The following is a 27728-nucleotide window of genomic DNA, read 5'->3' on the forward strand; positions in this document are numbered from 1 at the left end:
CAATAAATGCACAGATAAAGTAGACAGATCCCTTAAGAATTAAACATTTCCAAGCTTGATATACAGTAACTTATCTAGACATATCAGTTATCTAAATACAAACAGATTGATTTTACTATACATAGATAGATATGCATTAGTTACATACACAGTCACACATTTCTTGCATATGTATTTTCCAGTAATGTCATACTATCACAGTATATAGCCTAAATGTGCACTTCTGTCAAATAATTTCTGACAATGATTTAATAACTTCAGAATAACTTCGCACCATATTGATCCAAACATTGAGAAAATCAAAGTGAAGGTGAACAAGTAAGAAGGTACATGTATTCCAGTGTTAATGAGAAACGCATCTAAAGGGTTAAAGAGATGTGTGTCTGGTGCCATTGTTTCTTTGAGATGTGAGGGCAGTGCGTCACACCTTGACAAAAAGCCCTTCCGCTGCGTCAGAATAAACTCCCCTTTGAGTGGAAAGAGGTGCGTTTCTCGAAGGCTGTGCTGTGGATTATTAACTTGGTATTTCAGCTGGGCTGAGGTTGAGCATGGAAAAGTACCGTGGCTTTCGGACATGTTTCGAAACCTACTGCTGCCTGCAAGGTATTGTTGTCTGTTCTGCCAAATCCCCTTTTGGAAATCCCATATTGTGTTATTTTAAAGATTTATGTAAGATTGTTTGATATCCTGCCACGCTCACTAGAATGGTTTTGTGAACCTTACCTAAAGTATTATTATAAATCACATATGAGACACCAATCACTGTTAGGGATTTGTTCATTTTAGTATATCCTGTCAACATACTGCACAATTCAAATGTTAATTACAAAAAAGAACACCTTTTTTTATATTGGTTTCTGAGTACAATCTTCGATTTTGTGATTGATAATAAGTCATCAAATCATGCGAGCCGGTGTCTTATTGTGAGACATCATTAGCACAGAACCCAAACTGCAAAAGTCCTCCTGACGCATTTAACCTGGGAAACAATAACTTGAGTTAAAGCTTTGTAAATAGGACTATATCCAAATTCTGTGATTTATTTATCTATTTTTTTGCTTAGAATATATATACAAAGTAATCTTTTCTTTCATGTTTCTAATTACGTAGTCTTCCTGCACAATCAGTAAATATGTGGTCAATTATTTATTACATTTGATACACAACCAATTCCCGATTTGATTTTTTATTTTCTTCTCAATTTAATTTGGTTTTGAAAATTGTGTTGTGAATACTGTATGCACAGTAAGTTTGTCACACCTACATTTTTACATAAATTCATATAACTTCTTGTCTAATTGGGAGGGAACTTGGTAAGAATCCTCTAACACAAGTAATTCAGAGTAGAATGTTGTGGGGCAGACACGCCCTCAAATCTTTCACACGGTACGCACAACTGAACCACACCAACATCCCTTCTCGTGCCGACAACGACTCGACATCACCACGCCCTAAAGTGTTTCAGCCAATCGGAGTGCTGCGTTTTTGTTCTTTCCTGAATTTCCCTTTTCTAAAAATGAATAAACACTGTCAATAGTCCACAGCAACAATACCTAATTTGAAATACAGATTTGAACTAGTGGAAAAACTAGCTCACAAAGCTTATATGCTGGCTCCATGTCTGATGAATTTACTCTCACAATCAGTACAAGTAATCATTACTCACCACCACCATGCCTCCCCCCAAGCATGGTGTATAAACAAACTTTTTTTCATTACACATGACAACACAGGAAGTTCAAAAAATAAAACCTCAATAATAATGTAAGGAATAATCTTAAAGGAGTACCCATGTCACCAGAAGCCTGAGATGCACTGACATGCTTTTTATTGCACCCTTTGGTGTACTTTGTTCTAATTAGTTGTCGCTGTTTACAATTGCTTGAAAAAGAGGCACATGTGGCTATTTCTCTTCCCGTTTTTTTGGGGTAACACTTTAAAAATAAGTGTCTGTAACTCCAATGTAACCAACACATGATTCCCTACTGATCTTCAAATGAAATTCACAAGTCACAAGCATGAGTTCATGACATGTCCCGTAACACACATGAAATAACCCCAGCTCCCAAATGCTGAAGCAATGCATTGAGTCAGTTCCTAAAGCAGCCGAAACCCTCTCCAAGACCCTTCATCTCTGGACAGCCATGTGTGCTGAATCCCAGGACCAGAACGCAGTAATAAACAGGGAGGCTAATGCCGCTGTGAGGGAGCTGCATTCTTCTGCAGAAGTGTTACTCAAGCTGCTGGACAGGGACAGGCAGAGGGCTGTTGACCCTGGGAGCTGCTCACAGATGCACACAGTTAAACCCTGCATGCAGCTGTGGGGGAGGAGTGGGGACCCAGTTCACCTCGCTGTGGCTAAACTGAATTATCAGACGTTAACCAAGGAGGGAAAGACCCCAGAGAGCAGGAGGACTATCCCCTGAGTGTGTCAATTGCACACTCTGAATACTTTCAGTATTTTATTGTTTCTGAACCCTGCACAAAAAAGTTGGCACAGTAGATGTAAAACATGTTACACAAGCACTTCAAGATGAAACTACTCAGTATTTATTGCTAAAGTCTTTGCTGTACCCTGTACCGTAGACAGTCAGTCCTTGTATTTGAACCCATTAACATCCATGCAAAGGACACCTCTGGAATTGCAAGACATTTATTTGGACAGTCCTGGTGCACTGGCACCTACTTCCGTGTAATCGCTGGTACACCTTTTTTACACTCAAAATAATAAGCAACATGTATTATGACAGTTCTAATTAAATAACAGATACTGATCAGTAAAATTGTATGGCAAATCTAATTTTAAAACAGACCTGAAATAAAGTTTTTGTTTTGTTGTTGCACCTATACCCAAGACATTACACCTTGTTGCATTTTGTTTACCATGTCAGTTCACAGGTTGTTTGCAAGATCTGATATTTATTCAAGCTTCTTTCAAGTTAACTGCTGTAATTTGCTGTTTTAGTTGTGAATTTGTTTTTTGTAAGCGAATTGCATCACGGTGCACGATCTGCAGGTGGTAGCCTCCTTGATACCGAACAGAGGAAGTGACTTTGCACTGTGGTCAGTACCAGCACATTGGGACTGCTAGGCCTTCATTGGGAGGCGACCTTTATACTGAAATGGCTAAAGTGAGTTTGTACTGTATTTGATAACTAAAATATATTGTTGTAATGTTTCGAATGTAAATATTGAACAGAGTTTGTTTTTTAAAACTACTCGCATCACATTCTCTGTATGGTATGTTTTGTGTTTTAAATATTTATATAAAATAAAACGTTTCAATTTTTAGTTCCCGGTGTTTCTTTTCACAAAAAATATTATCCATGATAAACACCCAGTAGTTCTGAATTTAGAAATACTGAAATAAACTTGACAAATGTTTCCACTGCTAAAAATGGTGTGAGGTCTAAAATGGGAAATGTTAGTAACTCTTGTTCTTATAAAATGTCTCGCATTGAAATAAGCCCCCTGACAAATTATTGTAAGGGTATAACGGCAAGAATAGCGTCATTTATAATTTACTTTGGAATTACCGAAGTGGCAGTTCTTATGAATGACTGCTTTGGTTTAATTGTGTTTTTATCTTCAATTTATCAAATAATTCCTTCATTGGTTTATCACATTTTAACTGCTTATTGTTAATGACTCCTATCACTCAGCATGTTTCCCTGTAAACTGTTGTATACAATGTGGGTTCCAGGCTGTAAAACATTTACTGGGATTCATAATTGTGGACCGCTCTAGTGGTAAGACCTAGCTGACCATAGGCAGTGTAATCTGCTTAAGTTGTGCTGAATGTGTCAAACAGAAACCCAATAAACCCAAAACCAGCTTTTTTTCTTTTTTTTTTTTTTGTCTAGACATGTTGCTGACTTTGTCCATTTTTAAGAGACTAGCGTTGTTTTTGTTGAAGCTGTAATACAATACTGTCCAGTAGTTTTCACCAGTTATTTTGTCTCATGTTGCTGTTAATGTGTGACCATGAAGACAGAAGACCCCAATAACAACAAAAATCAATCAAACAGAACTATCCTGGCTGACAATACGATTGTTCAACTGCTTACCCGCAACAGCCCTGGACTCACGCTGCGCCACCACCCAGGTGGGCATGGGAACCAGTTCAAATCAGCAGTCCTAATGGGACCATCCAACTTTCGCATGTTCATTATATTTGCCAGCTCAATTCACAGCATTCATTTCCTTGGCTCAAGTTCTGCATCTGAGTAGCAACGCAGTGTTCTTTGAAACAGTGCAATTCACCCCTCAGTATGTCAGTGGATTTGAATGAAGATTATTCCAAAATGACTACAGAACAATATTCCTGCTGTAGCATTGAATATGAAACTTATTTGCTGCTAGATGTTGTATAACAACTGTTACATTTCATGACAATATTCACTTTACTAAACCTAACCTGATTTTCCACCTTTCTATCCCCTTTTAAATATTGCTAGATGCACCTTTTGAACTTTGTTATGGAAGCACTAGAACCCGAAGAGGAGGATGGCTTTACTGTCTGGTAAGGCCCGCCTCGTGCCCTTAAAGGGCCAAGCTGATGGCTCTAAACTTGAACTCGTTTTAGGAGTTTTGCAAATGACAATCGTTTCAAACGCTGAATAAATAGTGTCACGTAAAAAAACCCTGCTGAATGAAATCCCTCTCACTCTATGCTTATTTCATTGTTTATGTTTTTTTCTATTTGGTCAGGGCTGAGATAATAAAGAATTGCTTAGTACAGCCTTTAGTTCTGCTCTAGCAGAAAGCTGCATGTGGATCACTGTCACAGAGACGGCCGAAGTGGGCGGCGTCAGAACCAGGAAAGGCAATACACAAAACACAGGACGGATGAAATGAAATGATGAAGACGCCTGTTGGCGCCGGTTTATTACAAAATAAAAGGTTTAACAAACACGAAAAACACAGGACACGGCACTCTACGCCAAAATAAATAGACAAACAAAAACAGACTACTACTACTAATTTCCTCCGTCTCCAATCCCGTTCTCCGCTCACCGAACACCCAACCACCAGTATGTGCCAACGTGCATCTATATATACTATTGTGCTGGGATTCAATTACCAATTAATTATTCACTTGAATCCCAGCACGTGAATTAATAAAGTGCAATTCCCCGTGCTCACATATTACTACATTTTACTTGCACGTGAAGTGCTGTGCAATCCTCGTGCCTAAATACACATATACATTTTTAAACACTCGTGTTACACAGACCTGTTTATATCCTGTGTACCAATGTCTATACACCAACATTTAAACACACCACACGCAACACATAACAGATAATATACACAGGGGCGGGCACTTTGTTACATATACCCCCTCCTGTGCAAAGCACACATGGCCTCAATGGCCACCTCCCCCCTTAAAAGCCCAAAAGTCCCGCCCAAAGTCCTTGGCCAGGACCAGAGGCTTCCAGGGGCCCACAGGTCGTAATGCTGTCAGCAGGGTAGCATTCTCCTGCCAGGGTAGTCCTAGCAGCGGAAAGGCTGCTTGGGGTGTGGTCTCCTGACCTTCCCCCTCCTTCGGCGCCGGCAGCTCCCCTTGGTGGGGCTTCAACCACCGTTCTTCCTGCAGGGAAGAAACTGCAGAGGGAGCAGGTCTCCGGACCTCCCCCACGATCTCCGGCGGAGAAACTGCTGCTGGGGTTGGCGGTCTCCAGACCTCCTCCCCCTTCTCCGGCAGCGAAACTGCTGCTGGGGTTGGCGGTCTCCAGACCTCCTCCCCCTCCTCCGGCAGCGAAACTGCTGCTGGGGTTGGCGGTCTCCAGACCTCCTCCCCCTCCTCCGGCAGCGAAACTGCTGCTGGGGTTGGCGGTCTCCAGACCTCCTCCCCCTTCTCCGGCAGCGAAACTGCTGCTGGGGTTGGCGGTCTCCAGACCTCCTCCCCCTTCTCCGGCAGCGAAACTGCTGCTGGGGTTGGCGGTCTCCAGACCTCCTCCCCCTTCTTCGTGGCCGGCAGCTCCCCTTCGTGGGGTTCCGGCCACAGTACTTCCGGCTGTGATGCGGAGCGGCGGGCAACCCCAGGCGATGCAGAGCGGCGGGCAACCCCAGGCGATGCAGAGCGGCGGGCAACCCCAGGCGATGCAGAGCGGCGGGCAACCCCAGGCGATGCAGAGCGGCGGGCAACCCCAGGCGATGCAGAGCGGCGGGCAACCCCAGGCGATGCAGAGCGGCGGGCAACCCCAGGCGATGCAGAGCGGCGGGCATCCCCAGGCGATGCGAGGCTGGCATCCTTGGGCGAAGCGAGGCTGGCATCCTTGGGCGAAGCGAGGCTGGCATCCTTGGGCGAAGCGAGGCTGGCATCCTTGGGCGAAGCGAGGCTGGCATCCTTGGGCGAAGCGAGGCTGGCATCCTTGGGCGAAGCGAGGCTGGCATCCTTGGGCGAAGCGAGGCTGGCATCCTTGGGCGAAGCGAGGCTGGCAGTCAGGACAAGCTGGGGTGCGGGTGTTGGCCCTCTTTTCGGCCACTGCAGCCGGGAGGTTCTTCCCCGTGCTTCCCTCAGCAGCCTATGCAAGGGCTGCTGAGGACCGCCAGCATCTAGTCCTGGCCCTTGTGGTGCAGGGAGAGGCAGCTCCTGCTCCTCTCCCCCTGATGGAGGTGGAGGCAGAGGAAGCTCCAGCTCCTCTCCTCGTGATGGTGGGGGAAGTGATACCAGCAGGCATTCACCCTCTGCTGGTGGGGGAAGTGATACCAGCAGGCATTCACCCTCTGCTGGTGGGGGAAGTGATACCAGCAGGCATTCACCCTCTGCTGGTGGACAGGGACCCAGCAGGCATTCACCCTCTGCTGGTGGACAGGGACCCAGCAGGCATTCACCCTCTGCTGGTGGGGGAAGTGATACCAGCAGGCATTCACCCTCTGCTGGTGGGGGAAGTGATACCAGCAGGCATTCACCCTCTGCTGGTGGACAGGGACCCAGCAGGCATTCACCCTCTGCTGGTGGACAGGGACCCAGCAGGCATTCACCCTCTGCTGGAGGTGGCGGAGGCTGCTGGCCGGTGGAGGTGGCGGAGGCAGAGGCAGCTCCTGCTGCTCTCCCCCTGCCGGTGGAGGTGGCGGAGGCAGAGGCAGCTCCTGCTGCTCTCCCCCTGCCGGTGGAGGTGGCGGAGGCAGAGGCAGCTCCTGCTGCTCTCCCCCTGCCGGTGGAGGTGGCGGAGGCAGAGGCAGCTCCTGCTGCTCTCCCCCTGCCGGTGGAGGTGGCGGAGGCAGAGGCAGCTCCTGCTGCTCTGCGCCTGCCGGTGGAGGTGGCGGAGGCAGAGGCAGCTCCTGCTGCTCTGCGCCTGCCGGTGGAGGTAGGAGCGGCGTGTAGTCTCCTGGTGGTGGAGGTGGGAGCGGTGTGTAGTCTCCCCTTGATACAGGGGACTGGTGCGGCTCTCCCTCACTTGCAGGGGACTGGTGCGGCTCTTCCTCCCTTGCAGGAGACTGGTGCGGCTGTGGAGACAGCGGTGGGACCTCTGCCTTCCTCTTCCCCTTTCCCCTTCTCTGCCACCTCCTCACCTTCCTCTCCTGCGGCAGTTCCTCCTCTCCTTCCTGGTAGGGGCAGCGCACCACCGGGTGCCCAAACTCCCCACAGGCAAGGCACCAGCCCTGGTCCTCCAGACCACCGAGGAACTCCTCCAGGTCCTGGCAGCCATCTCTCCAGTCCCAGCCTTCCATGTTTTATTTTTTTTTTTGTTGTTGCTGTGGTTTTTTTTTTTTTTTTTTTTTTGAAAAACACCTCTCCTGGTCTGACGCTTGGAGGCGCTGTTATCCCACGCAGGACACCACGTGTCACAGAGACGGCCGAAGTGGGCGGCGTCAGAACCAGGAAAGGTAATGAAATATACAAAACACAGGACGGATGAAATGAAATGATGAAGACGCCTGTTGGCGCCGGTTTATTACAAAATAAAAGGTTTAACAAACACGAAAAACACAGGACACGGCACTCTACGCCAAAATAAATAGACAAACAAAAACAGACTACTACTACTAATTTCCTCCGTCTCCAATCCCGTTCTCCGCTCACCGAACACCCAACCCCCAGTATGTGCCAACGTGCATCTATATATACTATTGTGCTGGGATTCAATTACCAATTAATTATTCACTTGAATCCCAGCACGTGAATTAATAAAGTGCAATTCCCCGTGCTCACATATTACTACATTTTACTTGCACGTGAAGTGCTGTGCAATCCTCGTGCCTAAATACACATATACATTTTTAAACACTCGTGTTACACAGACCTGTTTATATCCTGTGTACCAATGTCTATACACCAACATTTAAACACACCACACGCAACACATAACAGATAATATACACAGGGGCGGGCACTTTGTTACAATCACAAACAGGATTTTCACTGCTGAATTCTTACAGCTTTTGAACTTGTCACACAAACGCAAACAGTTTTTAGTCACTTTGCACGGCTTTGTAGCGTGAGAAGGCGATTTCCCCACTCATTTCAGCTGTACTGCTAGTGGCATGTTTTGGCGGTGCATTGCGATAGCGTGGGGAATGTGTGTCATGTGCTGCTACGTCACATGCTCACGACAATGGACAGAGCATCTGGAGTTTCCACACTACATGGAAGCAAAGCCAATGGTGCTGAATTGCAATCACTCTGAATACGCTGTCTCTTCCCTTAGACTCCATTGCTCAATCTAACCGATTGCCTGCTTGCTTGCAGGACTGTGTGTTTTTGTCATGTTTTCTTTTTCTTTCTGAACATCATATGATATTGTGACTATTCAAATCTGCTCATGTCTCATGTTGTGATAGTGTTAGTCTGTGTTAATCTTAGATACAGTGTGTGTTACAGCTGATCATGTTGTGATAGTGTTAGTCTGTGTTAAGGTTTGATACAGTGTGTGTTACAGCTGATCATGTTGTGATAGTGTTAGTCTGTGTTAAGGTTTGATACAGTGTGTGTTACAGCTGATCATGTTGTGATAGTGTTAGTCTGTGTTAAGGTTTGATACAGTGTGTGTTACAGCTGATCATGTTGTGATAGTGTTAGTCTGTGTTAAGGTTTGATACAGTGTGTGTTACAGCTGATCATGTTGTGATAGTGTTAGTCTGTGTTAAGGTTTGATACAGTGTGTGTTACAGCTGATCATGTTGTGATAGTGTTAGTCTGTGTTAAGGTTTGATACAGTGTGTGTTACAGCTGATCATGTTGTGATAGTCTGTGTTAAGGTTTGATACAGTGTGTGTTACAGCTGATCATGTTGTGATAGTGTTAGTCTGTGTTAAGGTTCTTGCACCCGAGTTCAGTGGCTGCTCTTGAGTTTGAGTTGCTTGCCACAGCTACTAATGTAGCTTCTATTAGTTCAGTCAAAGTGGCTTCATACAAGTACTGTTTGATCCAACGACACTCGCTTTCTGCCACTTACTGCAGGGTTATGTTTTCTAGATTACATATATCTATGGAAGGCAACTAGAGTTGAAGAGCAGCTCCAGAACTCAGGTGAAAGCACTTTAACACAGATTAATACAAAAATAATATTAATTAAAAAAAAAAAAAAAAACACTGTATTGAGTAATTGCAATAAGAATGGTTTTAACATCATAACCGGTGGGACTGACACTGTGGAAATACTATTTAAAGTAACCCTTGTTTGAAGTGGTAAGATTATCACTGGGGAATGCTAATGGCTAGTTCTCAGTTTCACATTAAGTCTTTATTTATCCCTTGTGATTTCTATAAAGGGTTGAATGTTGCATGCCAAAGAAAGATCTTAAAAAAATAGTCTGAATGAAAAAGTACTTCTTCATTTACAGCCTTCACCGAAACAATGGTTTTGCTTTGTAATCCCTATGAAAGAGTGAGTTTTGCTAGGTGAAAGGTCTGTGGGTATTTTTAATTAATTGAATGTGCTGGTCGTACTAGCATGCATATTGTGTTTGACTGGGGCAATACTGAAAGCTCTACAGTGCTTTCCTTCTGCAAGGCCACTTCAGCAGTGTGCATTTTAAAACAAACCATTTCAAATATCACGTTATCACAAATATAATGAGCATGCAAAATAGTGTATCCAAAATTAATTGAGTCCATTCCACTTGTTTTTAACCCATAAACTAACCATTTATCAGACTTCATACCTATTGTGTTGTGTGTACATTGTCATATAATTGTGAACATGCACCTTCTAGCTACGGGTATTTACATAGTCATTTTAGCTGACATTTCATACCATTGTTCGGTGTACAGGGTCTGTAACAGACTGCTGCAGACACTGCTGTGCTTGAATTGCTATGTTACACCAGAACCAAGAAAAGATTAAGTGTAACACCAGAACCTAGTCTCATCCTCACAATACATGAACAGTGGCTGGGTTTACCTGCACGTGAAAATCGACTCTACACTCATGACTGTGTGACGTTGTCACGCGAATACATTATGAAACAGCAAAAGAACGTCCTTTTGGCAGCGCGACTTTAAGGGCAGGGTCAGTCAATTTATCACGATAAAAATTAGCTGTAAAAACCCATGTAAACCGGAGCAGGAATCGTGCCTGTGGCTCACGAGATTTCAGCAGTCAAGATCCCATGCAACTGACGCAATCTCACATTATTCCTCAGCAAAGCCAAACCACGCACACACAATTGGACAAGGAAAAAGGCAAAAGACATTGCAAATGTAACCCTCTCGTATAACCGATTATTAATGTTTGTATAAATGCATGGTGTTAAGCACATGCTGTTCTGATTTAGGAAAAAAAAAAAAAAAAAAAAAAAGCAGATTACTCAATTCATAGTAATTTAGGGGAAGGGATATTTAAATATTTGCGTCTGCCTACTAATTAGGAAAAAGAGCACTTCTGAATATTATTATTCGTCGTAGTAGTAGTCGCATTTTCTTTCTATAATTCTTTTAAGACCCAGGAACAATAGAACGCCACCTCTTCTTCCACCCCACAGAACTGCAATGAATTGTCGGCATCAGTTGACATATTGTGCAATAAGTAATGAATATAGTTAACAAACAACATAAATGTACCGTATCGCTTTAGATAAAAACATTTGTTTGAATGTTTGTAATATTACAAGACATCCACATTTCATTATGTGTGTGAGTGGGTGCACAAGGTAACGAGACACAAACAAGTAATGTGTAATTCGGAATGTGCGCGACTAGAAGTTAATTCTTCTCTCTTGTTAATGTTTTTAAATCCTCATGGCAACGCATGAAGCTCTCCTCAGGATATTCAGAGGTGCTCTTTTCCTAATTAGTAGGCAGACACAGATATTTAAATACCCCCTCCCCTAAATGACTATGAATTGAGTAATCTGCTTTTAATTTTTCCTAAATCAGAACAGCATAGCAACGCATTTCCTGAAAAGTACGGCAAAAACATAGTGAGGAACACGGTTGTGGCTTGTACATGTAACACCGTCAGTGTCTCTTTACAATGTCCCATTTTAACATCCTAATAATGAAAGGGCTCAACATGCCAGATTTCACCTTGCTAAAAATGTGTTTTATTCATCCCTCATTATAGCAAGGTAATATTTCACAGATTTTGCCCTGGATAATAAGTCTGAAGTAATATGTAACTGTGTCTAACTATAACTAATATGCCTTCCTCTACACTATACTGAAAGTGTCATGAAAAACAGAGCACTTTGTAGCCGAGAGGTTTGAAAGATCCCAGCTCCTGCCTGGCTGTGCGAGTCCAGCCCCTGATGACCTTTGTGTTGAAAAGCATTTGTGCTGGAGGCTAGTTTGAAAAATGGCCCAATTTGCATGACAATGACCGGAACAGATTGGACCCAAGTCAGATTTCACCTCCTCTTTTACTGAGAGGATCTTTCACAGGCACTTTGGTTTTTTTTTTCCTCCAGTGTTGGGAAATGTCACAGTGGAGCCCCACTTCTTGTAACATGACTAGTGGGATAGCAATTGGATTGTGCCTTTGAGCCTGAAATGCACCAGAAAACACCAGCAGAAATACCCTTTATAAGGTAAGACTGGCATTCCCTCAACACAATGGCATGATAACTGCCCAGAAGCATTTTTATCTCATTTGTGTGCTTTTCCCCACATACTTTGTGTGGAAACTGTTTAAGTAGTTTATATTGTAAATTGTGTGTGCTTACATTGTGCTATTATGCTGTACTTGGTTAACTGAACTATTTCAGTATATGAAACTGTTTTAACAAGTTGTTATTTTTTAAACAGTTTTTAAAATAGCTTTGGATAATTACACTGTGGAATCATGCTAACACATATATTTTCCGAAAAGGGGGTGATGTGTTTCAGAATAGTAGTTTCATTAGCGTGTTGGAACAACCAACACATCAGGGTTTATATAATGTCATCACAGGAGACTTCGCTTCACCATCAGCCCTTCGTATAAAAATAACATGAGCCCCTCCTCATTGCTTCTCTGCTCCTTGAGCTCGAAGATGACATTTAGAAATGTTTATGCGTCCTCAATTGGCATTGGAACAAGCAGGTTTGTAAATAACATCTTTCATTTCTTTGAGTACTACTGGGAGGATCTCATCCAGCCCAGGGGGTTTGTTAATTTTAAGAGCTCCTAGTTCCTTTAACACTCTCTGTTATGCTAAAGTTATTTAAAACTGGATAGGAACGGGTCGACATGTGAGGCAAAAACTTGTGAAAAGTAATCATTTAATATATTTGCTATTTTTTCTTTTCGTCTATGATTCTGCCATTTGTATCTCTTACACATTTAACTTCTTTGAATATTCTTCTACTGTTAATATATAATGTAGTCTGTGTGCTATTTATAAAGAAAGGAGAGAAGCAGTTCACAGTACAGTCTATGTGCTATTTACAAAGGAGAGAAGCAGTTCACAGCACAGTCTGTGTGCTATTTGTAACAGAGAGAAGCAGTTCACCGTGCAGTCGAATGTGTGCTATTTATAAAGGGGAGAAGCAGTTCACCGTGCAGTCGAATGTGTGCTATTTATAAAGGGGAGAAGCAGTTCACCGTGCAGTCGAATGTGTGCTATTTATAAAGGGGAGAAGCAGTTCACCGTGCAGTCGAATGTGTGCTATTTATAAAGGGGAGAAGCAGTTCACCGTGCAGTCGAATGTGTGCTATTTATAAAGGGGAGAAGCAGTTCACCGTGCAGTCGAATGTGTGCTATTTATAAAGGGGAGAAGCAGTTCACCGTGCAGTCGAATGTGTGCTTTTTATATTGCCCCAGTCGCCACATCAGGATGAGTCATGCAATTTAATTTTTTTTTTTTTATTACTTATGTATTTTTTTACTTTTGCCAGGGGCCAGTGAGATTTTCTGGGGTAAGGGGGTTGGGATAGCAGTGATCCTATTGGCTGGATATCCCTGTCTCAGCCAGGGAAACCGTACCCTGTAAAATACAGTTCCTTAAAAATAGTTCCACCCGCTTGCTTATTACGTAACTGCTAATCTGATTGGCTGGATATACATGGAATATACGTTCACCGCAGACTCCACACAGTTTAAAAAAATCTTTACAAAAAGTACAGCATGGATGAGGTTAAATGCGTATGTTTACAATTTTTTTTAAATGTGATCCAGTGTCAAAAGATCGCCTCATTCGAGAGCATTATAAACATGGACCCATTCCGACAGTTGGCCAGAAAAGCAATACTAGTGAGCGTGGCTTCCAGAGTTCTTATAACTTATTTTAAGATAACCCAGAATTGCTGTGCATTGCAAGGAAAGACACACTGGTCCCCTTATCAGTGTTGCTTTGCCAGCAGTGGCGTTTACTGGATGCTTGACACTGTGCTCTTCTTTGTCACGTCTTGTCTTTAGGGTTACATATTTTCAGATCGTTATTGACAAAAACAAATATTTGTAATTTAAAGACTAAATTCCATGCCAGCTTTCACCCAGTTTGGCTGCAACTGTAATACCACTGAATGTATTGTTTATTATGTGATTTCAAAATAGTAAGTAGTTAAAAAAATGGTTGTGGCAATGTTGCCCCTCCCTGTGTGTATTTCAGTGTTGTATGTTGAGTGTTGTGTTAATGTTGGTGTATAGTCATTGGTACATGGGATATAATATGGGTTATGCACACAAGTGTTTAAAATGTATATTTGTATTTAGGCATGAGGATTGCACAGCACTTCACGTGCAGGTAAAATGTAATAATATGTGAGCACGGGGAATTGCACTTTTATTAATTCACGTGCAGTTGTAGCGAGACTCCAATTGAATGATTGATTAGCAATCGAGTCTCGGTACAGCTGCATAAAAGCAGCTTGTTTTCGCTCACTCGGGGTTGTGTGTTCAGTGAGTGGAGAACGGGTGTGGAGAGGAGAAAGTAAAACGTAAAGTAAATCATAATATCAGCTCACCGTGTTTGTCTGTATAGTCCGTATTGTTTGTATATTTATTTTGGCTAAAGTGCCGTGTCCTGTGTTTTGTTTGTCTTGCAACCTTTTATTTTCTGTTTGTTCAGTCATTAAATGCTGAGCGCAAGCAAACGCTCAGCTTCACCAAAACTCCACGTCTCTCTATTTGTTCTGTCCTGGTTCTGGTCTGACGTCACCCACTGCAGCTGTCTTTGTGACAAAGGTACATGATGGAAATAACAGGGTAGGATGCGGCAAGATGAGGTTTTTTTCAATCACTACTGCCTTGTATACGCACAGGTGGCAGTAGTTAAAAAATATACCAGTATTAAATTCCTTTGGGAATTGTATGTATTATTAACATGGGCGTTTTGTCCCATCCAACAAGTAACTTTGTAACTTGTAAGGTAATAATAGTTGGCAAATAGTGTTTTCTATTCTCAGCATAATTCGACATTGCCAGCTGTATAAATAAAACTGTTAAGCTTTATTTAAATTAATGATGATAGTTTTCAATGTGGATGTTTTCAGAAAAAATACACTTTGGTTAGTGAATATGAATCTACACATGTAAGATATGAAAACCTATTTTACTATTGGCTGTTTTATAAGCTAATATGGGGATGTGCATTGTCGTTATGCTTTAGGAAAGTTAAACCATTCCCATACAGCTATAGCCACTATTTTTGCATCCCCTTATAGAATTAACACACATTTTGTTTGATAAAGTCAAATGAAACCTGCTGAATAATGTTACGTTAACATATTGAATTACATTCCACTTTGTAGTTTTCCATATACAGACACAAATTTTAAAATATGACATTTTGAAATCTAACATGAAATATTGTGCTACTATTATGGCTTCCAGTAGAATTTTGCGATATCATTGTGTAGTTTCTTTGATTACATGATAAAAATTACATATAAATTAGGTTTATTCCAATTATGTAGTTTTTGATACGTTCAATATACAGACACAAATGTAAAATATGGACATTTTGAAAATCTAACCATAAATAGTGTGCTACTATTACAGGCTTGCCAGTAGAAATTTTCCTTATTCAATGTGTAGTTTAATTTCTCAAGTAACTTTTTATCCGATCTACGATTTTTAAGATTGTTGTTTTAAATCTAATTATGTTTCAATCCTACGATTCTAGGTGTTGCAAAACTTTTGGCCTGAGCTGTATTTAAAACTGAATCAGAACAGGAACGCTTCGCAAAAATGAAAAGTTTCTAGAGATATTTGTGTTTTTGCCAGTGAATGTTACCGTTCAATTATTGTATTCTTTTCAGCTTCACCTTTCTCCTGAAAAAAATAAATTACAAAGACATCTCTCTTTTATTTCAGCCAGAAAAAAGGAATCCAGACATAAACATGATTGGACAACTTGAGAAAATAAAGTTCTGGCTTTGCTGCTTTCTGGTAAATGTTTTTTTTTTTTTTAATATTTTCAATGTTTGTGTTATTAGAAATGAGAAATAATGACACGGCCTCCCCTTTACCTGGTACAGACAATTGGACAAACTGCTGAGTTTATGATGCGTGTTGTCAATGTTGACTGAATATTGAAAGCAACAGACTTGTTTCACTTTCCATTTGAAACAAGTGAATCAGCACCTTGCTCAAATTGATTCAAATAAGAATATAATCTAATCATGGCCAATACTCAAATGTAGGAAAAAATAAGCATATCAGTATACTTAGTAATATAATACAGTATATGCTTTGAGGAAACGATTAGTGAGAAGCAAAAAAAAACTACAAATATTTGGGAAAGCAATCAAATATAAGTGAATACAAGCACATGCTAGTTCTGTAATATATACAGTGCCCATAGTAAATATTCACCCCCCCTTCGATGTTTTCAGTTTGTTGTGTTACAACATGAAATCTTGATACATTTAAATATGAATTGTTTTCCTTTCATTTACACAACCTACTCAACACTTTCAATGTGTGAGAAAATGGGGGGGTGAAAAAACAAATCAATTAAAAATAAAAACCTGAAAAGTCTTCATTAGATAAGTATTCACCCCCTTTGCTATGACTCTTCTAAATAAGCTCAGGTGCAACCAATTGCCTTCAGAATCCACACAATAAGTTCAGTGGAGTCCATCTGTGTGCAATAAAAGTGGTTCACATGATTTCATGTTAAATACACCTGTCTCTGTAAGGTCCCAAAGTTGGGTAGTGCATTCAAAGCAAAGATACTACCATGAAGACCAAGGAGCTTTCAAAACATCTCTGGGATAAAGTTGTGGAAAGACACAGATCAGGGGAGGGGTATGAAAAGATTGCAAAGGCACTGAATATCCCTTGGAGCACAGTCAAGTCCATCATTAAGAAGTGGAAGGTATACGGCACCACCCAGAATCTGGAATCCGATTGAGAATCTGTGGCAAGACGTGAAGATGGCTATCCACCAACGATCCCCATCCAGCTTGACAGAGCTTGAACAATTTTGCCAAGAAGAATATTGTACGATACTGCAGAGATACACAGCAGGGATTCAACAGCTATACATTACAATGTGTCTCTGGACACTGTGTTTACTGTAGAGATACACAGCAGGGATTCAACAGCTATACATTACAATGTGTCTCTGGACACTGTGTTTACTGTAGAGATACACAGCAGGGATTCAACAGCTATACATTACAATGTGTCTCTGGACACTGTGTTTACTGTAGAGATACACAGCAGGGATTCAACAGCTATACATTACAATGTGTCTCTGGACACTGTGTTTACTGTAGAGATACACAGCAGGGATACTTGATGTACTAATTACCTGAAATACAAGATTATTTTTCAATTGCTATACTGTTGTTTTGTAGTTAATTGACTGGGGTAAAGCAAAACCTCCACACCTTACTTTTGTGGGTACTGTCCCTGATTAATGCAGTGTTACAATCTGTAATTGCATAGATTACGTTTTGCAAATGATGGATTATTCGAATACTTGAACTTGAAAATTCCATGCTCTTCTCCGCATTGCTTTTTGATATGGCTTCTTTCAAAGAAAGATTTAAAAATGTGTGCCCTCGTAATGGTGGGGGAATCAAACAAAGCAGACTGTTATAAGACAGGAACACACGTTCTCTCCCCACTGGCTAATAAGAGATCTGTGAGCAGCATCATTGTGAAACACATTCGCATGATTTTCTGTGTTAAGCAAATGTCCTTCCAGTTTATATTCTCTTATTGCATCAGATCAACCTGCTTCCTACCAGACAGAATTACACCAACCCGGCTGTCTTAAACTTTTACACACTGACTGCTTTAATGTTAGCTTTTGAAAACCACTGTAAATCTGTGTATTTAAATGGTATCGTAGGGCGACGGAGGATATGTGTGTTTGTATCCCCAAGGACACAGTTCCTTCAGAGCATGGCTTTGTTTCTTTCTTTTTGCAAAGTCTAGAGTTACTTCTGATTTTCTGACACCTCAGCCATGGAATCAGTTGAATCACAGTGTACAGCACATTCTAAACTAGCACGTGGTTCTTATTTGCTTCGGTAATCCCTGGGAAAGGTATTGAGATGATGATCCATATGCATAAAAGATGGCGGTAATTTCCATCCATTAAAAAAAAAAAAAAAAAAAAAAAGACTGGGCAGTATTTAACTTGAGATTTAACTACTGCCTGGTTATTTAATGATCCAGTAATGATTTTAGATGTGATTTGCCATCATGGGTTGTTACCGAGAGATTGTGTCTAATCAATTGTCAAGGTATGCAAGTAGATTGTGTGTCCTACCAAGACGTCAATGTGGGAGGCCATTCGGGTCAAAAACGCGTTATTTAGTAGAAGGTTCAAATATTTAGTACACATACTAATTTGAATTTAGTACATGTTGTAATTCTAATTATTACACTTACTAATTTGGCAAATCAGATCACAAAAAAACTGAATACTATGTGTAATAAATGATCAACGTAAAAGTCGCCTTACATTTGAAATTGAAAATAAAAACAAACAAACAAAAAGTCTGGGTAATATAAACTGAATGGTGCCACAGTCAACACTGTCTCAAATCTGAATTCAATGACTCTCTGCAAAGCAGGTCTAATAACTGTATAGAACCTAATCGTAGTTTAAAAAGTTAAACATCTGGTGTCATTCTTGCAGATCGTAACAACTCATTGGTTTCTTTTTATTGTCATCTGACAATACTGATTGGTACTAAATATTTGAAACTTGTACTAAATAACACGATTTTGACCCGGATGACTATGGAAGGCCGCCTGGGTTAAAAATTAATGATTTACTAAGCGTTTCAAATATTTCTCACACATATTGATTTGGTCCAATCAGAGTACATAAAAAAACACTTTCTAAATAAATGTAAATTAACTACTGTGACAAAACATCTGCCAAGGTAAATAAAAGTAAATTACTGTAAAGGACTGTGTAGCAATAAATCAACTTAAACTTGCCTGTTGTTCCTGTTCAGACCAGAGGGGCTCCAGCTTCTCTTGTAGAGATAGATCCAAAACCAGGAGATACTTACCTGGATTCCTGAAAGGAGCAAGGCATTAGGTTACTTGCCTTAACCCTGGTTCCCTGAAAGACTGCCACTAAAACATACTTATGGGATATGCCTGCCTATTGGTAAGTATTTACAGAGCACTGCCGATAGGCCCCTTCCTAGGGTGATGTCCTTGGTCCCGCCTACCGAGGGATTATACATGTCATCCCACAGAAGCCATTTCTCGTTTTGCATCGAACCTGTGAGAGCGACCGATGCGACCTTGCTGGTTGGTGGTCGTCTTCTCTTTCAGGGAACCAGGGTTACGGTAAGAGCCATTGCGAGGGAGAAGGAACAGTAGCATATGAGGGGCTGTGGCAAGTTTGCCCCACCCCTGTGTATATTTCGGTGTTATATGTTGCGTGTTGTGTGTTAATGTTGGTGTACAGTCATTGGTAGATGGGATATAAATGGGTCTGTGTAACACAAGTGGTTTAAAATGTATATTTGTATTTAGGCACGAGGATTGCACAGCACTTCACATGCAAGTAAAAAGTAATACTATGTGAGCACGGGGAATTGCACTTTATTAATTCACGTGCAGTTGTACCGAGACTCCAATTGAATGATTGATTAGCAATCGAGTCTCGGTACAGCTGCATACAAGCAGCTTGTTTTCACTCACTCGTGTTCGGTGAGTTGAGAACGGGTGTGGAGAGGAGAGAATTAATAATAATAATAGTTATAGAAATACCATCTCGCCGTGTTTGTCTGTGTAGTCCATTTTGTTTGTATATTTATTTCGGCTAAAGTGCCGTCTCCTGTGTTTTGTTTGTCTTTACAACCTTTTATTTTATGTCTGTTCGATTAATAAATGCTGAGCAAAAAACAATCGCTCAGCTTCACCAAACTCCACCTCTCTGTTTATTCCTTGTTGGTTCCTGTTTCTGGTCTGACATCACCCACTGCAGCCGTCTTTGTGACAGGGACGCATCAGAACCGCATAACCCATTTTAAAACGGCTTCGTTATGAAAATAAAAAACAATCAATCGGATACAACTTAATATTTTTATTTATGAACATCATACATAACATTTTCAGAGCAGAAACTCTGTATTTACATTGAATTTATTTTTTCTTTTTCAAAAACAGCACATTTTCATAAACATGAAAAACGAATAAAATAGACTTTACACAGTAAACTGTGTAAAGAGGTGTAGAAAGCTGTGTGCACATATAAATTATAAAACATAAATAACTAGTTATAAAAATAGCACAAAACAAAAATATAACAACTTATGCAACGTGAAAGTGCTTTGAGTGAAACAGAGTTCAAAGGCTGTTCAGAGTTCTACTCCAGCTTTCTCAGTACAATCTACGCAGAAAACACGCTTTTCAACTGTACCAGTGCATTTGCCACAGACTGCCATTTCACAACGGGCGCAGACATCAAAAGTTCTGTTTTTATTGCATTTAGCAACCATTGTCTTTTATTCCGTGTGCCAACGCTGGCTGAAGGTTGAGGTTTTTATCAAAATGTTTCTGCCGTAGCTCCAGGGCTAGCTGCAAAATGAAGCCCTTCCACGAGATTGTGTTGCTGGTGCTCTCCTCGTACAAAACCAGAGTGTTGATGGCTGCCAGGTCCAAAACATTATAAAAAACAGCCACAGGCCACCTCGCACGGCTTGAGCTGCTGGTGATAACTCTTTGGAGGACAGGCAGATGAGAAAAAAGTAGCACAGCTATATCACACTGTATTGTGATTCAATGTGTATATTTTGTGACAACTGCTAATAAAATAAATAATAATAATAATGTATAATGTGTAGAATTTCTAACACTAACTTTCATTAGGGTTTCAGCACTCGACAGGAGTATATAATACGTTCTTTGATTTTATTACAAAGTCCAGACCTAAATTGTCGGCTCTATTGTATTGATTTCAATGTGCCGCATAAACTGTGGAACTGGCGGTTGCCAGTTGGAATTGCAAAAACCATTCAAAAAGTGGCTATGGTGGTGCTAGTGTTAACCATAGTGGTCCAATAAAACCCTCTTCTAATGCCGCTAAGATTTTTTCTGCACTCAAATGTCTCGCTGCTGTATGGTATTTCTGCCACGCCAGTTCTGTCTGGGCCAGTGATTGATCTCTTCACCCTCAGCACGCACCCTCCGCAGCAATACCCCCTTCATTCCATGCAGCTGATCCCAGTTCTTCAATACCTCCTACAACTGTAGACGCTGCCTTTTGTATCCACTCCTGTGGTGGAATCCCCAACCGAATCGAAGGCAGGAAAGGATCTACCACATTAAGGTGATCGAACCTGGAGAAAGTATGCTGCGTAACCCAGCTAGCCGCAATAGATAATGGACAGTGTGGCCCTTCTGAAGAGGGCCCAAGATGTAGCCAACCCTCTGGCAGAATGCGTGGCTACCCTCCCAGGTGGGGGCAAGCCGCCACTGCCATACGCAGTCAAGACTGTGTCCACAATCAAAGACAAAGAGCTGGTTAGTATGACGCACAGCTGCTGTTCTATCCATGTAACACCTCAATGCCCGAACCGGGCAGAAGAAGTTCAATTTCCTATCCTCCTCCAAAGAAAACGGAGGTGGGTGGAAAGACACCAGTTCCACAGACTGGTTTATGTTCATCCTGTTGCCATTGTCCCAAATACGCATGCAGGAGTTGTGCTTTCGTGACAGCCTGCAGTACAATATCAAGGCTCCATTCCTGGGAGGGTGTAACCGCCAAGCACATTTTAAGAAACCAGGTTGCTAAGAAATACGCACCCAGAAATACAGAGTCTACAGGGGCATGACACATAGTGTAGAAGGTGACTTCCAGCATCGAGCAGTTATTGCAGAAACTGAAAGATAACTGGCATAGGGCAAGAGACAGGGTCATGATATATATATCTCCACTTGTAGACGTATAACAACCTAGTGGAGTCTGCCCTAGCATTCTGCAACGTGCCCATAACCATGTCCAATTTAGGGCTGACCAGCGGTCCAGTTCAGGGGCCAGACACATAATTGGAACCTGTCCGGTTCCGGATGCCAGAGAGTGCCGCTCGTCTGACTGAGGAGATCCAGGCAAAGCGGGATCTCCCAGGGCTGGCCTTGTAATAGCTGGCACAGGGTCAAGAACCTAGTGCAACAAGCACCGTGTACCAAGTGCTGCGTACACCAAGCGCTGAGTGTACAGTGCTCCGGGTGTAACTAGCACAGAGGGCGCTATACGCAACAAGGTTCTAAGACCATGAGCGTCGAGCACCAAGTAAAGTGTGCACCAAGCGCCGTGAGATGGTATGCTTTTTACAGATGCACATTTTTAAAGGCTTGCGCGACCTCTGTTAGTTGTGTTACCGAAGTTTCCTAAACATTGCCTTTTTTTATTTTTCCTTCTTGCCATCTTTGGAAAATAATTTTTAAAAATCGAAAGACATCGTAGCTCGCTTGATACAGTATTTGTAATTCTAGCAATCTATGCAGTCCCATCAGTAAACACTCACAGGGGGTGGGGCAGGGGAGAAAAAGGTGAGTTCAATCGCATCCAGATTCGGTGAGTCAGACCTGAGGGGAGCAGAGAAGCTCTGCGCTTAATGCAAAAAATAATTGCCAATTCCAAATTTTAACGAGCGGTGAGCCAAGGATGCAGATAATAATTGAGCATACTAAATTGAGATAATAATTGAGCATACATACCCAATGACTAAATAAAAAATTTGGCAACGACTAAATTTAAAAAAAAAAAAAACTAGTGCAAGTCTTTTCACGAGTACGAATTCCAAAGGAAGTACACAGACCAGGGTACTCCCTTTGTAAATAGGGTTATGAAAGACTTTGCATTTGCAACAGGCTCAAGTACACCAAGCACACCAGTATAACAAAACCACTAAAACACGCACCTTTAAACCAGGAGCTAGAGTGATGGTACCAGTTCCAATATAAGGTAATAGAAGCTACAGGACCCATGAATTATATAGATCACCAACATAATAAACGGAAACAGCACCAGATTTATCATTTAAATCTACTAAAACTGTGGGCAGATGATACTGTTTTAGCAGTCCAACAAACCATCGTTTCTCCCTGTAACCAGGTGAACGACTTACAAGGGGACAGGACAAAGCCAGTGAATATCGGCCCAGACAGAGAGAGGAAGTGAACCAGATGGTAGAATACGGCCTTATCGTATACCGGAGGCGAAGAACATAGACTTAATTAAGGAAATTGAGACAATTGGATATTATTGAGGAATCGACTAGCCCCTGGAACAGCCCCATCGTAATGGTGTCTAAGCCCAATGGGAGCTGGAGATTTTGTAATGACTTCCACCAGTTGAATCTGGTATCCAAATTTGACTCATACCCAATGCCCTGGGTAGACAAGTTGATTGAGAGATTAGGAAAAGCCAAGTACTTGATCACCCTTGACCTGTCTAAAGGGTATTAGCAGATACCCCTAGCCCCCGGTGTCCCAGAAAAAAATGCCTTATCGACCCCTCAAGGGTTATTTCAATACAAAGTGATGCCCTTTGGTCTTCATGGGGGTCCCACGTCATTCCAAAGGATCATGGACAAAGTATTGAGGCCCCATATTGATTATGCTTCCGTCTATATTTATGACATTGTGATATTTTCTGATAATTGGGAGGAACGTTTACCGAGGGTTAACAACGTGTTACAAGCCCTTAGAGAGGCAGGGCTTATGGCCAGTCCAGAGAAGTGTTGCATAGGGTTAACAGAAGTTAAATATTTAACTTATGTGGTAGGGGGAGGGGTAGTAAAGCCACAATTAAGTAAAATTGAGGCCTTAAAATCCTGGCCAATTCCCCCATCTAAAAAACAGGTCAGGGCATTCCTCAGTCTAGCCAGTTACTATCGTCGATTCGTAGAAGAGTTTTCTTCGATAACAGCCTGTGACAGAAATACAATGATTCCTGGTAGTAAATCTCCCTTGAGGGCGCTAAGCAGCAAAAACAGAGTACCTTGTGTTGGGCTGGCCCGACAGTTCTTTCCCAGCATATCTTAACAATACACATAGCCCCCGCACCACAGAGATAACACAGACACAAACAAAGGAGATAGCTGCTTCCGCATCCAGCGTTCAGAGAATATCACGGACATTTGCAGAGCTTTTTGAGATGTTATAGTAATACAATAATGACTCGGATTGCGTTATTGAGGAGTTTGGTGATAAAACGAGTGATCAGGAGAGGATTTATCAGTATGCACGTCTATAAAGAGGTATGTGAAAAATACAGCGAACAAGGGGTGGGGCTTGGCTGGAGATGCAGTACTGATGTCCTTTTGCTATGCAGGGCCTTTTAAACCTGTTTTACACTGAAAAAAAAATTAAACAGCGTGTTTACAATAAACAACGCGTGTGAAAATAACTTGGATCTGACGCGCCTGACAAGCGCTGAGTAAATGGACCGCAAAGTGTTAACTCATCGACCCGGAAGGGAAATGATGTGGCAGGGGCGGATTGGAGGGGCGGCTGCACTCGTTCACCAAGGGGTCATGTGTGACGACATAAAAGGGGACGGAGAGACACAAGCTATTCCTTCGCTTTGGTTTACGAATTGAACCAGTGGTTAAAAAGTATCGCAAGTGTTTGTTTGTTTTGTCTATAATTGCTCTTGTTTGTTATTATTAGACAGCTGACACCAAGGTCCAGCACAAAACCCGGAAGAGCACTACTGTCACTTACAAATCTGTGTCACCCACCACAAGCACTACTGCACGCGCCCAGGACTGGTGACCATGTTAGTATTTTGTGGGACGGATATTTGTGACTATTGTTTGGGACTGCGACCCCCCCCCCGTTATTGCTTACTCCATGCACTACACATTGTTGTGTATTGCCGGGGATTATTATGTTCATGAATACAACTTTTCAGTTGTATCTGATAGTATATCTTTCATTTTCATAATGAAGCAGTTTAAAAAATGTATAGGTCAAAGTGACCCACGTGGCGGTTCTAGTGTTAATCATACTTTCGGATATTGCATACCAGGGCTATGTGAGAAGATAGAAACTGAATGATATAAGAACGTAACTGTGAGTTCCTTCTTATCACAGCAATGAAGGATCGACTATTAAACTGTCCCCTTTGGGCAGTCATGTGACTGTCAGCTCCTAGTCAAAAGCTGTAGAAACAGATACGTTTTATGCTGATCCCTCAAATGACCCCTAGAGGGGGTACAACATAAGAAAAGAAATTAATCGCTGTGAGTACGGATCAATAACGGTCGTTTTTTTTTTTTCAGTGGTTCTCTTTGGATAATGCAGTTCCTAGCATATCAGCATGTACAGCATAAGTGTCTGTATAGCAAGGGACTCCTGTACTAAACGGTGCTAGACCGAGTGAGAGGTTAAGAAAACCAACATTCACTCCCCAGTAACTCGCAGTATTGAAAAGTGTATTTGTCAACACAGATCAGTTATTCGGAAGTACAAGATTCTGTGGCTGAAAAAAATGTCAGGAGATAGCTGATGGGGTTAATGCGGTTGGTACTGAAAAGAGGAGATCAGATCATATACTGCCACAAGCGCTGATGATCGTCAGATTGTAAACAAAACTGTGTGGGGTCGTCTCACTCTTCTGGATCGTGTTCCAAGTTATCTCCCTTCTCCTGATGTGCAGCTCACACAATCACGAAGCATTTTCTTATAGCAACAAATACCAGCAAGTAGCCGATCCTGTTCGGACGAGTTAACAATGTAATTTAATGTATGCATTTCAAATAACAAAATACTTTAAATTACATCATTATTATTACTTAAATTACATAATTATTAAACGCAGGAATTATGCTAGGAAATTATACCTTTAAGACACATCTCATTCTCCGTCTGGTCTGAGGTACGTGCTAATTTTGATGCCGTAAGGGTCAATATGTTATAACACTGAACTGGAAGGGCACTTTTTAATGTAGTTTAAAATATTGTGCAGCGTAGTGTTACTCGGACTGTGACAGCTCCCTGGTGAAAGTGCGGAGCTGCGCCATCACTGGCTCGAGCCAGACCTGCTCCTGGATCAGTTCGTATCAGCATCACCCTCAATCTCGTGTCAACCAAGACTGTGCATGGAACCCCCTCCTCTTGGACCAGGACGTGGCAGTAGCCCTCACAGAGGTCCTCCACATGACATGTTTGAACTGTGGTGCTGTCAGCTACTTCTGGGTGAGTGGAGCCCAATGCGATGTTCCCCTGGCTGGTAGTGGCATGCTTGTGGGCAGCAGGATGGCGGTTGCTGGGCACTGGCGCTGCAGGTGTGTGTGGGGAGCAGCCGTCGGGGGTCCTGTGTGGACTACGAGTTCTGAGAGCCAGGTGGAGATGGTCCGGCAGGCTTCAGTCTCCTCGTTACCGGGCTGGACCCTGGCGCACTATGGGTTGGTGTCCCGGTTGATGTAGAAGGGGCTCCTCATCCTGGAGCAGGGCCTCTATTGCCACAGCCTGGTTCATCGCCTGTGAGCCAGTGAGGTGGACCTGGTGTCGCAGAGGCAGTGGTTGCAGGCTGCGCATAAAGGCGTCCAAGGCTATCTGTCGACCAAAGCTGTCAGGCTCGTCGCTGTACGCCAGTCTCGCCAGGCATGCCAGGGCTCCCAGCTTCTCTCCCGGTACTCTCCTCCAGTGATGGAGCTGGTCTTGTAAGCACAGGTAGGAGTCGCAATCCCTGAAATGCTGGTTTAGAACTTTTGTCAGTGCCAGGCAGTCAACCCTCTCCTCCCAGCTCAGGTCCAACAGCACTAACAGAGGCTAACCCCTCCAGGGCATGGGGCAGATAGGTAGTCTTCCTGCGGTCCGTCCTGCCATATTGGCAGCGGACAGCTCGAACTGGGCGAGGAAGGCTTCCAGGTAAGAGGTGCCGTTGAACTGGGGCAGCTTTGGTGTTGGACCCTGGGGTGGGTGTCGGTTCGCTGCGGGAGGCAGTATCTCGCTCTCCTCTCCTCTGCCCTGCTCTGCAGTGTGATTGTCTCAGATGAGATTTTTTTTCCTGCTGGCTGTTTTTTTGCCCTTGTATAATTTCTTGTATATTTTCAGGTTTGCAGACTTATTGGAACTAGTGCATCCTGGGAACACAGAAACATTTCTGGAGGTTAGTCTTAATGTTCTTAGGATTGTTAAAGCTCTGCTCTTAGGAATGAATAGATTTTTTTAACAACCTGCCAGAACACTTTTAACAGTCGGATCACCAGCTAGAGTCAGAACGCTTCTGGCTCTGTGACTACTGCCACCGAGCACCAGACAACACTAGAGTCTGCTGTTGTGTAAGGCAGGTGGGGATGTTGTGGCAGCCAGTATTGGGAATGGAACAGTAAGGGAGGGATGTTCTGCTAATGAGAGGCAGGAGTGCCGTGTTTTTAGGGGGGGGGGTATGGATTGGGGGTGCTGGGGCACAGGGCACAGTTAGTATAGACGCTGTGTGTGAGGCACCTAAAACTAAACTAACTGTAGGGTGTTATTGCACACTCAGCATGTTAAAACTTCACGATGCAGCTGTCTCATAGATTTTATTCATGTATTAATTGTGCCTCAACACGCACGATGCTTTATATACTTGTTCATGTGTTATAAACGGTCGCATTTCAGATTTGGTTAAACACTGTGACCTGTTTACTTTTTAGTTACTATAAGCTTCTTTCTTTGCAGATTTCAAGCTTTCACAGACAGTCCTCCAGAATCTTGATGGAGTTTTTGAATATGTAAATCTTTCCCTGGATTTCAGGCATGCAGTGAAATACTGCAGACAACAATTTAGCCTGTTGCCCAATGACACCTCACAGGATGATCTGGAATCGACAAAGAATTTGCTTCTGGCCCTGGGGGTCAGTGATCCAGTATGGTTAAGGGACTCGAGTGCTCATGGATGGGGGCACCCATGGGTCACTGGAGGGCAGAACAGTAAG

General features: G+C 42.4%; 1 protein-coding gene across 2 annotated transcripts in view; it reads left to right on the forward strand.

The window, feature by feature from the left end:
- The first annotated feature begins 11809 nt into the window (after positions 1 to 11809).
- Positions 11810 to 27728, forward strand: part of LOC121303640 (adhesion G-protein coupled receptor D2-like) — an 82362-nt gene continuing 66443 nt past the window's right edge. For both annotated transcript variants that reach the window (XM_041234443.1, XM_041234444.1), the window contains exons 1-4: positions 11810 to 11976; positions 15685 to 15759; positions 26863 to 26917; positions 27472 to 27723. In XM_041234443.1, the coding sequence (XP_041090377.1) occupies positions 15712 to 15759; positions 26863 to 26917; positions 27472 to 27723 (355 nt within the window). In that variant the 5' untranslated portion in view covers positions 11810 to 11976; positions 15685 to 15711. The remainder of the gene's footprint in view (positions 11977 to 15684; positions 15760 to 26862; positions 26918 to 27471; positions 27724 to 27728) is intronic.

Source organism: Polyodon spathula, chromosome 34, assembly GCF_017654505.1.
Source record: "Polyodon spathula isolate WHYD16114869_AA chromosome 34, ASM1765450v1, whole genome shotgun sequence".
NCBI lineage: Eukaryota > Metazoa > Chordata > Actinopteri > Acipenseriformes > Polyodontidae > Polyodon > Polyodon spathula.